The 15,848-nt window shown below is 40.4% G+C and overlaps 1 protein-coding gene across 4 annotated transcripts in view; it reads left to right on the top strand.

The window, feature by feature from the left end:
• The window catches only part of vti1a (vesicle transport through interaction with t-SNAREs 1A), a 160,230-nt gene that overhangs the window by 85,622 nt on the left and 58,760 nt on the right, over positions 1 to 15,848 (top strand). For all 4 annotated transcript variants that reach the window (XM_074663008.1, XM_074663007.1, XM_074663006.1 and 1 more), the window contains one exon: positions 10,568 to 10,638. In XM_074663008.1, coding sequence (XP_074519109.1) covers positions 10,568 to 10,638 — 71 coding nt within the window. The remainder of the gene's footprint in view (positions 1 to 10,567; positions 10,639 to 15,848) is intronic.

Raw genomic sequence — 15,848 nt, 5'->3', positions numbered from 1 at the left:
GCAAGTGCGTCACCGCAAATCTCTTGGGATATTAGTCTGCTAGCTCGCAACCACATTTATTTAGCGTCAAAACAGTGTTATCAAAGTGTGCGAAACAAAGCAACACATTCAAAACTTCCTGTACTGTTAAATAACAGGCAATGGAAGGAAGTTATAGTATTTGTCACTGCATAACTAAGCATGGAAAACCATTCAAGGAGACTTGCACTTTGGGCATGAGTGTATTTTAAAGTTGCACGAGTCATGAAAGAGGTTGCCTACCTCTGGTATATAGTTTCCTATATCATATTGTGTAGTCTTTATCATGTAGAACTATATTTCATCATTTTATATATTATATCCTTCTATATTGTATTGTTAATAGTGTCCCATAAAGCAGAGGTTCTTCAACATGGTTCCTGCCCCTAGGGGTCCATGGAGGCACTGCAGGGGCTCTGTGACATTTTTTGTAAATTAGGCATTTTTTTTTACTTTTAAGTAATTATCTCTTAATATTTATTTTTTCCTCCTGTTATTGTCTTTGAACAGACATCCGTGGACACACAGAGGCCAAAGATGTTTTATTTCAGTCAGAAATTGACACAGCAACACAGCAGCTCTCTTCCCCTGCACACAGGCTCACTCAGCATACACTCTTAGCTCCTTGAGCTGGAAGACCCGCCCCTATCGCTGCTCTGCCAATCACATTCTCAGGAATAACTTAATACTGAATGTGCACTTTTTTATTTTATATTGTTTATTATATATCATATGTTTTAAAGAATAGAGTAGAATAGAATAGAATGTACTTTCTTAATCCCTGAAGGGAAAATCAGAATATTCTACATTGTATATCATATATTGCATATTATACGGAGTATATCACATATATTATGTTAAATCACATATTGTATTGTGACACATTCATTGTGATGCCTATTGTATCCTGACATTCTTGCCATTGCCTTGTTTTTTTCATGTAGTCCCCAATTATAGACCGATCAGAAGCTCCAAAGGTTCTCATGCTCAAAAAAACAACTATTCCCAAGACTAACAAAAGAGCGTTTGGACGAGACCAGGATGAACAAAACATACACAAGACTTTGTTGTTAGGTTAGCTCATTCTGCACTGAGCCTTTTTTTCCTCTTGGAAAATTATCAGTCATTGATTTGCATTCATTGATAACGTGCTGGATTTTAAAGTGGTAAGAACAGGGCCTTTTGGTCCAAAATTACATTTCATTGAGGAGAGATGAAGCAGAACAGATGTAACCAGGAAACTAGAAACAATGCTTATTATGGAACCATGAAAAGTGGTTTCATTCACAGACACTGATCTGGCCTCAGTGTTGCAACCTGTCACTCCTCAGCCAGTTTCAGCGCTGAGCCCAGTTCTCTCCCTCCTTCTCTTTGCTCTGCTTTTTGGAGCCCTTCCCCAGCTCATGAGTATTAATGAATTCAAAGTTTGAGGAAAATAATCTTTAAGTGTTTCCAACTGTCAGATCCTGTCAGTGCAACCACTTCTAATGGCCTGCGCCTTCCATTCAGGCTAATGTTTGAAGTCTTGCTTTCATGCCCTCCTTTTCCTCCGATGCTAAATTGCTGCCGACATTCCCGTGTCCCCACAGATTGTTTGTTTGTTTTCGACCATACTTGTTTTACATATCATCGACGTAACGAGGATTCATTTAGTTCGCAGCTAATGGGGGAAGGGAGGGAGCGGTCTGTTGCTTTCTTATATTCAAATCAGACGTGATCTTGAGTCAGGTAGCAATCTGTTGTGGGGAAGAATGTGCTGAGGAACATGTGAGAACCTCCAAAGTGATGCCAAATATTTTCTAAAAGTAGTACCTATTTTTCATGTGCAAACCACTTGACAGGGAACAGCTGGGCAGGAACAGTCAGGCTGTGCGAGGCGTCACATCCTCATCAGTTCTGAACAGGCGCGGTGATCAAGCATTGATCGAGACACTGTAGAGACTCCTTTGTGTTCACTTCACTCGATGTTTTCATCAGTTCTAACTTTAACTCACAAACAGTAGGGGCTGGGTGGGCAAATCCAACAAGCACATTTAACAAGTTATTTCATTCATTTAGCAACAAAACCCTATTATCAGTAGGTGTTGAAAAGCGCTAAATACTCCTAGCGCTGTGAAGAAAAACGCGGAGGGTGGGGGGCTCCCAACAGGCCTTGTCAAAACATGCAAATGAGCTTGACGCCAAGTCCGATTTTGACAAACATAATTAAGGTGTTCCAATTCGGGACATGTTAATAAAGAAGACTGCAGGCCTCCCCCAGGTCTCCACTAATCATAAAGCCTTAAAGCTTTGTGTGCGGGTGTGTGTAATTATACGTGTGTGTGTGTGTGTGTGTGTTTTCTCTCCCCCCTAAATCTCTCATTTTATTGGATAATGAACTGTTGTGGAGTGTTAGATCTTCCTTTCGCAGTCTTTTGCTGAGTTTGAGGAGATAGGCAGGGGAAGAGCTGCCCGAGGTGTGGTGTTGTACAGATAATTAAAAGGCAAGAAATTTGTGTTTCGCTCTTTGATCTGCCTGTCAACGTTCTGATTAGAGACGTGAAAGCCTTTAATCAACAGTAATGTGATGATTAACGCTCCTAAACTGTTGAAAACGAACCAGAGGAACGTCAAGTTTTCTCTTTCTTCCTGCCTCCTCCTCCTCCTCCTCCGTGCATCCCTCCTTCAGTCCATTTCCGACAAACTGGCAAACTTTTCTCCTCTGTCAGTTCCACCGGGGGTTGTTAAATCAGATGTTGTGTTTGATTAGGACCAGCTGACATGTTGTTTTCCACTAATCTGCCTGGTTTTTACATCAGTGGATGAGCTCAAATTTGCCCATTTTTTCCCTCTCCTCACAGGAAGCTCTTCTACTTTGACCTTTAGCTTAGATATAGCCATTAAGTTATTACAGTGACGGTAATTTCCGGACTCTCATTATTTATACACTTGTTAATAAAATCTAATTATGTAAGTACCATACTATAGCACTTAAACTATTGTTTCTTTAATTAGGTTGACTATAGCTGAATAAAGTTTGAGGCACTAGTGTTTTTTATTTCCATTCATGTGCTTTTATTTTGTACGTTTTAGCTGCAGTGTGACCAGAACAATTGTGTGACACAAATGTCAGCACCATGAATAATGCATACACGAATTAGCTCATTCCAATATGAGTTTTAATTCTTCACTTCATACATTTTTTACAATTTTGACCAAGTTTAATCAACACATAAAAAATCATGTTTCCATCACTGGAAATGGAATTAATAAGTCCGCTGAACAATCGGCCAATCAGGATGCACACAGAAGAAGAAGGTGTACGGGCTGACCAGTCGTCTGTAGAAATTTCCTGGGTTTTAATTGAGGACCTCAGAAAGCAGGGCTGCTGCCCGCACATTGTTGCACGTGGGGCAATCACAGCAAGCACACAAGTCCATTAGTTTTCATTTGGATGGTTCAGTAAGACTGCTTGATTAAGTCCAGGCAATTTGCTTGTAGGAACCCTCATTCTGCGCTCACCCCTCCTGCTTCTCAGCCCTCGGGTTCTCGTTCAGGTTAATTTAATCTGGTTTGTTAGAGATTTTAACACAATGGCTTTATGGCTGTCAGAAATCTTTGGCACAGCACGCGGAGTTTGCTGTTTATTACAGTGTAACTTTGCATATGAATGCTTTAAGACGTCTGACTGTACCTGTAATTAAACTTTCCACAAACATTCTGTTTTCATTGTTCCTAACTCCAACTGTAATACACCAGGACTGGTTTTAAGTGTGTGCAGCTGTGTCCATGGGGACGTGTAGGTGTGGGTGATTTCATAAATGCAAAACAAACTGTTCTTTACCAAGCCTCATCAATTCTCATTGAATGAGGGTGAAGGGGACTTTGCAGTTTAAAAGAAATGTAAATCTGCTGATCTGAGAATTTGACTTTGAGGCTGAGGTGAAGGGAAAAGGGGAGGGGGAGCTCAAATGGAAGGAAAATGCAGCTTTCAATCCCTCCACCCCGGCTCAGCTTTAAACAAATGGTTCTATTACCAGCTGCTCTCCTACAGGCCCGGTCATTTATACCCATTAAACCCGCGTCTTATCACCCATAAGACGCTCTTACGTCTCTCCATCCACCAATTGTCTATAATCAGCCATTTAAAACAGCGGCGGAAATTTTTTTTGCGCCTTGCTTCGGTCTGACGGACAGGCAAACGAGCCAGGAGGATGAGGGGGGGCCGGGGGACCGGGGGAGAGGGATATTTTCTATGGAATGATGAATAGGCCAAGTTGAGTGGCTGACTAACAGAGATCTGTCTTAATCAGAAGTGATTTGTCAGAACAGGAGCTGTGCGGGGTCAGGGCGCAGGCGATGAATAAAACAGAGCCTGGCGGAGTGAAGAAAGGCCCCAGAAATCCACCCTGACTGCCCAGCACCGCTCATACACATGCAAGAGGAAGCACCGGTGTACAGGCTAAGTCAGGATCTACCCTTACCGCTCTACTTCTCCTTGCTCAGAAAAGCACCTGTTTTAGGCTTTTAAGATGCTTCACCTGCAAAACTGCACATCCTGTATGCTGTCACAGGAACCAGTGTCTCATAAACAAGATTTAGATACACCAAGAATGATGAAACTATATTTGTCATAACTTGGTAAACCCATACCTTCATATAAACTCCCATTCCTTGAAACCAAACATCAAGCTATTGGTGGAAAACCCATGATAGCTGACATTTACCGCCTGTAACTAACAGTAGACTTCTTCTTAGAATCAATGTGTTGCAATTTGTGAGAGTCACATGAAAAAAAACAGTCTTTTTTTCAGAGAACTGCTGAATTATGACATTTGATTGGTGTATTGTACAGGTTCTAAAAATGGTTCCAGAATTGTTCCGATTAAGCCTGCTTTGTGTCGACTCTGTGTCGTAGCTATTGTGGGGGCTAACCACATACTTACACCCCAGAGTGTCTGTCAGTGACATCTCAACAGTTATGGATTTTGGCACCTGAGTTCCATCAAGCATCACTGGTCCAGGTTGGGCATCTACTGTCTTGTAGGTAGGAACTGCCACAAGGTAGCGCTGAATTGATCCGAAACTGAAACTTGGTTGGCCTTTTGAAAAAATCAGCTGGTTTCAGGCATCCCCTTAAAGATACGAACACTTACTGTTTGTGTAAAGCAGAGGTCTTTAACAGGGGGTTTGTGGCCCCTAGGAGGTCCGCGACATTTTTGGATAATTAGGCAAATTGTTATGTTTTCAAACATTTGTTTCAGAATATCCTGTTTGAATATTTATGTATTTTATAAGTATATAATAGGGATAGACCGTTGGGGCCAATATTTGGCATTTTGAGGCATATCGCCATATCGGCAATCCTACGGTCGATAAGAAACAAATTTAAAACTGCGTTGTTGCAGCTCTGATGCAGCCGCTCAGCTCTCTGTCCCACCCACAGTATCATCTGATTGGTTACAAGCAGAGCCATGGCTTGGGTAACAGCCAATCAGCAGTGCAGTTAGTACAGTTACTGCAGCTGCTTTGAAATTTTGGAAAACTTTATTTACTGTAGAAAACTTTAGCTATTTTTTTTTTTTAACATTTTTATTAAACTTAATAAAACCTGCTTCTGAGCCTGGGAGCTGTTTATTTAACATATGCTTGAAGGCATTTGAATGCAGTTAAGTGTTTGAGTTTGTATTATTCAAAATTTGGACACCAATATTTTCACTTTGACTGCAAATTAATATCAGCTTCAATTATTGGTTATCAGCCTCTTTGACTACAAATAATCAGTATCGGTATCAGCCCTGAAAAATTCATATCGGTCTATCTCTGGTATATAAATCTGGGTAGTATCTGGATAGTTTATAATTTATACATGATCATAGACCCATTAAAATATAGAACACAATTCACTGTATACAGTAGGGTGTCCCTGCTCCATCTGTTTATTATTAAGGGGGTCCTTGTTCTGAGTAACGTTAAAACCCCTGGTGTAAAGTACGAGTTTAATGGTAGTAAAAGTTAGTGATTTTTTTTTCCACCTCTAGAATGTGGTTTTATTTGATCAGTCTTGTATCAGAGGGCTACTCATTGACAGGTAGCAGAGTCTGTATCAGAAAAGACGAAGTGATGCCACAGCATTTCTCCCTGATATGGAAAGCGAGGAATCTCTGTGACTTTATATCCTGCCCATCCAGCGTGGTAACAGATCTGGATCAACATGCAGTCGAGTTTGTTATTATTATAAGTTACCTGTCATAACATCGCTGAACCCCCCTGATGCTACCTGCCCCCCCTGTGACCCAGCATTTGGCACCTCTTTATATTTTAGCTCTATCTCAGTGTGAAGGCGCTAGCCTCATGGCCTGTGGGCTCAGCATTACAAATACATCCCAGTGTGGGTACAACTTTGATGGAGGTGATGAAAGTGTGTCACCAGGCGGTTGTAGACTTGAGAAGTCCTTAAAAAAAGCTTCTCTGGAAGTGTACAAAGACAGGTAACTTTATTCACCTGGGAGTCACAGGCAGATAAGTTGACTTCAGCACTGAGTGAGTGTGTGTGTCTGTGTGTGTCTGTGTGTGTGAGTGATAGGGAGAGAGAAAAATGTATGGTCTAACATTTATCGGCTCCTCCTCACTTCCCATCCGACCTTCCCATGGGTTTCCACACCGCGTTTGTTGGAGTGTGTGGCTTGTCTCTGGATACAAGTGTGTGTGGTAACCTTCAAAAAGTGGTCTCGACTGCTTAATGAAAAGGAGCCGAGCCGAGCCTCAGAGCAGCACCACTGTCAGGTCTTGTACCCTTTCAGCTCTGGGGACGGAGGGAGCAAGGCAAAAACCGCGACACAGAAAAAGGAGACAGAGCCTTATGACAGTGTGTAACTGCTCTGAAACAGCTGCTGTAAAATAGATGATGCCTCCAATTAGATGTGTCCACACTCTGGAGAAAGTTGGAGGCAGTGGAGGATAAGGCCGGAGGTTTTGGATGCTGTTCTTAGCCTGGCTGGATGGTAATGGGTAGTTTATGATTCTTATATTTCACACAGAACTTTGAATGGGTATGAAATGAAACAGGATAGAAGTAAACTAGAGGACTCCGATAATGGGAGTAAAGGGAAAAACTTCACTTTTTATTTCCTGATTTCTTGAAAGACAGGAATCCCCTTACATTTGGTATGAGAGAGGTAGCTAATTGAAAATAAACTTGGAAACATGTCTCTTTGTGCAAGGTTAATTAATTTATCTTAGTTTATCTTAGTTTCTAACAGCTGTAACAGACAGGATCATTTGCTCAAAGCACTTATTAAGAGTTTTTAGCTGGTTGTGGATGGGACTGGAGTTATTACAAATGATCAATTTTGACTTATAAAAGCAAATCAGGCAGTCAGCAGCAAGATTGATCATACTGTATTTTAGTTTTTGATTACTGAAAGCACTTACAGAAGTACCAGGATATCTAAAACATTCAAACTGGGCTCCTCCTTGGCTCAGTCCCATCTCCGATCAATGCTATGTGAACACACTCACTAGCCCAGCAACCACTGGGAGTTGTGCATCTGAGTTGACATGTTAGCACAAGCTAATCACAGGCATTTGACACATGCCTGGTTAGCAGAAAGCTAACTCACGTCACTCTTCGTCCTTTGCCCGATGAAAGTGGAGCCAAGCTTCACCCTCGTTTAGGAAAAAGCTTTATCTGTTTGGACTTTTGTTTCACTTTGGTTGTTTTTCTTCTTCCGTGCTACGTCCACTGTTGTAGCTGCTCTAATTAGCTTCTTCCACTCGCTTATCAACACGCAAAGTCATTTGCACTGTGAATGGCTGATGTAATCACACCTACTCTCCACCTGGAAACATCCTGAAACAGCCCATACATCAACAAACAGGCAGAGCAGGGGGTGTGAGGCAGACACAGACACTGACACACAGGTACAGCGTCTCAGAGGAGACGATTGAGCAGGATTATTCCTTCTTTTCATTAAAATCATTGGAATCTATTGCTAGTAAAATTAATCGTGCAGTTAGTGTATTTTCTGTTCACCTCTTCATTATTAAAAAAACAGTGAAGTGTTGAGATTCAATAGAGCTGTCTTTCTAATTCCTCATGTAGTCTTTATTTCCCCCTCGACCTAATTTCTGCCTTCAACTTTTCAGGACTAATTCTGTCTCACATTTACATTAGTTTGAGTTGGATGAAGGCGCTCTAGCGCTGCTGGTGTGAGGGTCTTGTAATGGAATAATAGGCTTGTTAAATGGACCTTGGGGGATGGGGATCTTCAGCAAGCGAGTCGGAGCAAGGCCTCTGGGCCAGGGTTATTTAAATTGTTAATAGCTGTTTAAACAGGAGGGGAATATTTTATACGCTAACAAGCAACAAGTCAGGGGCATTAACCATAAATGATTTCTCCTCTCCTGCTTTGGAGCATTTTTGATCTAGAGGAATACACACTCTTGTCCTGGTTGTTAGCTTGTTTTTTAAAGTGTGATTTTGCAGTTCAAAACATTGTTTTGGAATAAAAATATTATTAGTTAATATTCAAATCACATGTGCCTCCGTGCAAAAAAATCCAACCTAACAATTTCACAACAGGGGTGATTTTTTTTTTTTTTTTCTCATGTAGACAGTTAATTTCGTTTTGACCAAGCATTTGTTGTTGTTTTCAAAAACAGCCCTCCTCCTGGTAACTAATAAAGTCTGTCATGGGTGACTGGACGACAGGACTCAAACAAGATGGATGTAAATGTAGATACATGACAGAGAATGAATAATAGAAGGGACACCACATGATAAAGACTGTTAACACTGAACATTCCCCTGGGAGGCCTGTATTGGCCTCTAATGACTCAATTTTGAGGCGTAAATCCAGACAGTAAAGGGAATTTGGAGAATGCTCACGCAGCTAAAACAAAAAATGGTCTGAGGTTTTCCCAGTTATTGCACTAACTTATCTGGAGGTTTGTTTAAAATTCTGCTTTGCACAGACGTTATGTCTTGTTTTGACACAATAAGACTGTTTTTTCTGTACCATCTGTAAGTATTCAAAAACACATCATACTCCTGAAGCCAACAGTGTCATTTTCTCCTCCAGACAGCCACAGAAGTGCGCTGTCCTCTTCAGAAACCACACAGTCGTCTCGTAAAACAATCCCTCGCTGAGTGGATGTAATGATCGCTCAATGCTACCTACCGCTAAGCTACCACTCAAGGCCTTTCTCCAACTACCTCATCCATCTTTTCACACATTACAAACCTTTCCAATAATGCACCTGCCATCAAAAACAAACACTCTGCTCCAGCAGTCCCTGTCACACTCATTTATTCCAGAAAATAACACACAACCCTGACAGAGATGGATAGATGTGCTTATTTGTCTCTTTAACAGAAGATTTCCGCTACAACTCCCTTCCTGTTTATCTTGTTTCTTACTGGGGTGGCGACGGGGGAGGGCTTGTATTTTTATGGTTATTAATACCTGCACTCAGTCTTTTAATCTGCCCTATTTGTCACATGTGACTGTCTGACTGCACTGTTTAATCTGAGTATCCTTCAATCTGTCTCGTCCCAGATTAGAAATTAATGAAGGCAGGAAGAGACGCATTTGAGTCAGTTACAGTGTAAGGGGGGAAAAAGGGACGTGATGAATGGGAGACGAATGTCGTTCATTTGACAGTGCTTTTGCTTTTTTCTTCTTCTCCCTGTTCCCCTCTCCTTGTCTCTCTTCCTCTCTCCTCTCTTGTTTTGCTGCCAGATGTAGCCCATTTTTGCACGGCTCCCCCCCACCCAAACAGGCGCTCAGCACGTGGGCCCTTTGGTGTGCGGCACCTGTGTAGTGTAATACAGTCAGCAACTGCGTTGTTTATTCCGGATTTGTTTGGTGTGTTTGAAAGCCTGTCTTTGATCCATGCAAAGATTCTTCACTTCTTTCCCTTTTTTTCCTGATTCATCGTCTGCCTCCCTCATTTTGAAACACTAATGCTCCACCAGTATGGTTACATTGATGGCAGCATTGTTTTATTAAGTAGAAAGGGGCAGCTTATTTGGCTCATCTCCTCGTTTTTTATTTTTCTTTTGTCGTCTTCAACCCAAGGGACGGGAAACTGACAGTGACCACTGACGAGCTTGTCAGGTGCCTTGTCGGGGATGTTTTATAACAGCGTGTTAATGTGTTTACATCAACAACTGACGAGAGGCATTTAAAAAAGACTGGCTTAATGAATATTGCATTGGCTGAGTGGACCCCACTGACAGGCTGGATGCTGGGGTATTGTTTCCAATAACTTCATGACTATATTCTCCAGCATTTTAAGAAGGTTTGAAAAAACAGACTTCCCTGAGAAACATCTCAAACTCCCTCTGGACAGTGTTACAGTGACAGCCACAAGATTTTGCACAATGGCTGCATACATAAAGCTTTTCATATGAAAAAGACTCAGAGGGAAAATCTATATGAAACAATTCCACACTATATTTACAGTCTAAAAACGTCCGTTCTCATTAATAAGAGGATTTCAAGAGTAGTGTACAGTGTGTTATTTTTTCATAATGTGTTTTTTCACCTCTCTCTATCTCTCACAGAACAAGTGGGTCAGGAGATCCTCGCCAACCTGCACAGTGACCGTGAGAAGATCCAGAGAGCCAGAGAAAGGGTGGGCACACACTCACACATGCCACCTGCACACACTCATCTGTCTATTCTAACAAGTGTTTGTGAGACCGTAAAGGTGCTACAGCTGGTTAGCAATGTTGACAACACTCACCACTTTCTGCTTGGTCTGCCAAGTAAACACCCAGAAAGCAGCTTTCACTCCTGGCACATGAGCTATTTTGGGCATGGCTGCGTTTGTGAACTCAGTCAGTCAGCAGAAATGAACTTACAAGCTTCCTTATTTACAGCAGATGTATTGATAGTTGCTACATTTAAAAGATACAGGGGTATATTTTAATTGTTAAATACTAAAAAAGAGGCTGTAAGCAACTTGTACTCTTACATTTCTGTGCTGGCATGTCAGAGTCAGGAGCATTTCATTCTGTGGTTCTACAACAGTAAACTCTACACCAAGGGTCCTCAACCTGTGGCTCTGAAGCCTCACGGGCTCTTTGAGGCCTTTGCAGTGGCTTCTTGTAGCTTTAAAAATTACTGTTGAAATAAAGAATTTTTATTTTTCTTACAAATGGTATTGAGAATTGACAAAATTAAAACTAAATAAAATCATGAATTAACATTTTGTTGAACTAAATATTGATAACTACTACTATATCCAAGTGTTGCTTCTTAAAATGACTAAAACAATGTTTTTCTGATGTCAAAATTTGAAAAACCATTAGGAGTTTTACACACAGAACAAACTTCTCTTTTCTTTAATGTCTCTCCTGGGCAAGTCTGGCAAGGCAGGTTACTTTATATAGCACAGTTCAGCAACAAGGCACATATCTATATCTATATCTATATCTATCTATCTATCTATATATATATATTTATATATATATATATATATATATATATATATATATATATATATATATATATATATATATATATATATATATATATATATATATATATAGATAGATATAGATATAAATATATATATATATATATATATATATATATATATATATATATATATATATATATATATATATATAAATTGCAAAAAAGATGGTTAAAATATGTTAAACCTATTTTAAAGTATAAGCATGTATGTTACAGATATTGAAATGATTTGATAAAGTATTCCTTTGAAAAACAGGTGTATAAAGGTGAGTCTTCAACCTGAATTTAAGGATCTATGAGTTTCAGCAGACCTGATATTGTCAGATATTTTGGTCATAAAAGCTGAATGCATCTTCTCCAGTTTTGGTCCTGACTATTGGGACTGAAAGCAAACTCTTTTACTAGTTCATTGCTTTATAGACCAGCAGGTCAGATTTGAAATCGTAATATCTTTATATTTTTGAGTGCAAATTTCAAAAACAAAACATTAACCTCCTTTGGAGGTCAATCTCAGAGTGACCCATGAAACTATCCAGAAATTAACCTCAGTCTACCAAAACTAGATTGGTTTTGCATCATGTCCAAGACACTTTTTAAAATGTCATGCCTTTAGATAAATTCAGCCATTAGTTTCAGATCTGAAATTGATTTTAATAATTATAATAATAATAATAATATCCTTTATTTAACCAGGTAAAAAACTCATTGAGATTTAAAACCTCTTTTTCAAGAGTGACCTGGCCAAGATGGCAGCACAATAGAAAATAAAACAAATTGCAGTCACAGATACACACAGTACATACAAACAACGATAGGAATGTATAATTACACAGTGCAGTCACAAGAACCGATTGAGCTAATATCTCTGTCTTTTATAATTGTTTTAAGTGCCCCTAAAGTTACAAGATTGTGAATTTTCAGTCCTTTTGCACATCATTCCAGGCAGACGGGGCAGAAAATGTAAAAGCCGTTTTGCCCAGTTCAGTTCTTATTCTCGGGACATGCAGCTGTATGATATCCTGAGAGCGCAGGCCATATTGGCTGAGGTTTCTACTCATGTGTGAACACGGGTATGTAGGAAGAAGTCCAAGAATAGATTTATAAATAAAAATCAGCCAATGTCAGTGTTTGCGAGCGTACAGAAAGGGACAATGTGCAATAGCACATAGGGAACATTTTGACCATGGCACTAGAAATCCAGATCAACATTTGCATCTTTTGTATAATTTTGGGGCTATGTGTGTAATTGTGATCATGAAAAGAAGTTAACTGTAATCAAACTTTGAGTCAAATTAAAATTAGGCCTTATTCGCATGAAGAGTTTAAAAACAAAAACAAAAACTTTGAGTTATTATTATTATGAGTTTCTTTAAACTTTTCTAAAATCTGGTCTGTACTAGGCCAGTTAGTCTTGTATATTTATGATGCATCTTGGGACATGAAATCAGTGTTTTTGGTAAAATGTGATTTTTTTCGTCCTATCTGAGTGGGTTTGACTGTGCCAGCTGCCATCTGTCCTCACCTTCCCTCCTTCACTCCTCAGCACTCTTCTCCATTTCCCTTCAAAGAGTTCTCCTCCATCCTAAACACCACCCCTCCTTACATCCAGCCAGCCAAACAGACAGGTAGGCAGACACAGAAAAAGACCAAACACAGGAAGGGGCACCCTGAACGCAGAATGCTTAAAGACCACAACATGGCAGAAGGCCTTGCTCAGGCGATTTCAAAGGAAAATCAAACATCTCCTTTCAAAACGGTCCGCGGCGTCTACTGAGAGTACCTGCTCCCTCTCTGTCTTTTGCTGGCTCTCTCTCTCTCTATACTCCTTCCTTCCCATGAGTCTTCTTTACTGAACACCCCCACCACTTGTACACACGCAGACACACACTTAGTGGGCTTTAAAGGCAGTTTGTGGGGCGAAAGAAGAGTAGAAAGAGATCAAGATGTAAAGACGTGGGATAGAAAGGGCTGGTTAACTGCTCTTTTACATTAAGTAGATAGAAGGTGAAAGAGGTGGAGTTTTAGCATAAATGCCACAACAGGAACATAAACACACACACATACACACACATCTACGCAGAGCGCTCAGAAAAAAAACACAAAGCTCTGAGCTCAGCAGGGGGTGTGGCCTTTTGTTTTGCTTTTATGGTACAAATAGAAGTCAATGGAAGGTTTCGACGCTGGGTCAAAGCAGGATGCTTCCAACTCTGAACCTGTGAGTGGATTGAAGGGTGTGATTGAACGGTTCTGTTGAGATCAAGACAGCAGAGAAGAAAGGGTTCCTTTTAGTTATGAGCATCTTTAGACAATAACTTGGTTCATCTGAGGGATTAAAGAGCTGGGGATTATCATTTAAGGGTAAATAAACAGTCTTTACTTCTGAGATTACATTGTTTTACTCTATATAAAACATGCTGGGCCTCAAATACTTAACTCTACAGCTGCTGTGATTAGTTTATGTGTCGAATGCAAATCCTCGCTGTCCAGATCGTAGATGTATTATGGAGCTCAGCTTTCTGCTTTGCAATCCCGTCTTTAGGTGACCATATTAGCCAAAACCAGGTTGTCAAAGTGTCAGTAAGTACAATGTCTATGAGCTATAAGTTGTAAAAGCTGTATAAATTAGAGATGTAGCATTTCAGATCAGGACCTGGACTTAAGTCCAACTTTAGTTCTGATTTCTGATTTCAACTTTAGCACTAAGGTTGGGCACTAGGGATGGGTACCTTTCACTTTGGAAACTATACAGTACCAGTGGCCTTTGCAATCGGTATTGGTACTCAAAGGTACCATTTTTCATACTTTTTTGTGTTTATATGGTAAATTATCAATTTGTTTGGTAATAAAATGTTTTTTTTTTTCAATTTAACATATTTATTCTGAAATACACCAGATGCGTCTCTAGTCCGTCTCTGCTCCGTCACGGCAAACTGGTCAGATGGGTTTCCATTTAAGTCAATGTGTAAACTTACAAAGGATCCGTTCTGTTGCAGTACGTCTGTGTGACTGGTCCGTCATGTAGCAGGTAATACGCAGCCATCCTATTTTTGATGGATGTGGAGCTGTGACGCACAAATTCAACGTAGGGAAGATCGAGTGGGACAGGAAGTTGTGACTGGAAACTACCTTAAAACACAGAGTGACTTTCAAAATAAAACAAACCATGTCAAAATCAGTTCGTATTTACCGTAACTACAACAGCAAATGGACATAATGAGAGGAGCCAGACCAGGAGTCAACAGGTTTGAGGTTTTATAGCCCAACATGAATGAAGACTTATCAATGACTCCAGCTGTCTGTCAGTCATACAGCTTGCTGGACTGAATACGCAGCGTCAGATTCAGAAGGTGGTTGGTGGACCCAGACTCCTGAGTCTCTGTGTTTTCATGAGGGGATGTGACTTTTTGGCTTTCCTGTTGCACACAGTGGCGTGGCGTGGGGATTTTTTTTGAGGAAGCCAAGTGAGACAAAGCCTTTAATCTGTATTTTTTTAGGGAGTGTGGTACATAAAAGACTATGTTGCAGCTTGTAAATCCCTATTTCATGTAACGGACCTGTTAGAGCGCCCAGAGAGCGCTCGTTTTACTTACTTTGAACACCGACACACGCCCTTTCACTCTCCCACCCTCAGTCACTCATTCACACACGTACATTGTCCTCTTGACTTAGCTTAAACATCGTATTAATTAATTCAACCGCCCACTTAAACACACAACCGGCCGCTTCATGCACAAGGCTAATGTGCTGATATCGCTGATTTCATCGATGATGGCTTGATGATGATGAGGATACTGTGAGTGTGATTTGATTGGTTTGAGGCCAAAGACGGGGTGGCTTCCCTTGACACAGTCTTGGCCAATCACAGATGAGCAGTGTCATGACCGCAGCCTCATCTGATTGGTTAATCATTCTTTTTTTTTTTCGCGAAGGGACGCCAACTCTGCTTGGCTTCCTTGCAGGCAACAGTGTGCAGTATCATATTATCACCACTCATTCAAAGCATAACATTTAGGAGGGCGCTGTTTTTTAAACATCGTAAAATGCTCAATAAGTAGAGGAGAGAAATAAGGAGGAGATGACAGTGATGAAACACAGAAGAATTATCGAAACTGTTATAAAGGAGTATTTTCATTAAAACACAGCTACAGTCGGAAAAAAGTGAGGAAGCATGGCTTCCCTTGGCCTCCGGGAGAAAACGCCACTGGTTGCACAGCACTTCTTTTTTAACATGGTAACTAAAACAGAATTCCCCATAGGAGGGGAAATTACAAATGGCTAATAAACAAAAACTTGGGTCTCAGGATGTCTCAGCAGGTGGTCTGCAGGTATTTTTGAGTTTATGGGACACCTATGAAGTCCTAC

This window comes from Halichoeres trimaculatus, unplaced genomic scaffold (genome assembly GCF_033239565.1).
Source record: "Halichoeres trimaculatus isolate MK-OKI-2021-1 unplaced genomic scaffold, fHalTri1.1 fHalTri1_scaffold_23, whole genome shotgun sequence".
NCBI classification, from domain to species: Eukaryota; Metazoa; Chordata; class Actinopteri; order Labriformes; family Labridae; genus Halichoeres; species Halichoeres trimaculatus.
The sequence above is the reverse complement of the archived record's forward strand: the minus strand, read 5'-3'. Positions and strand labels throughout refer to the sequence as shown.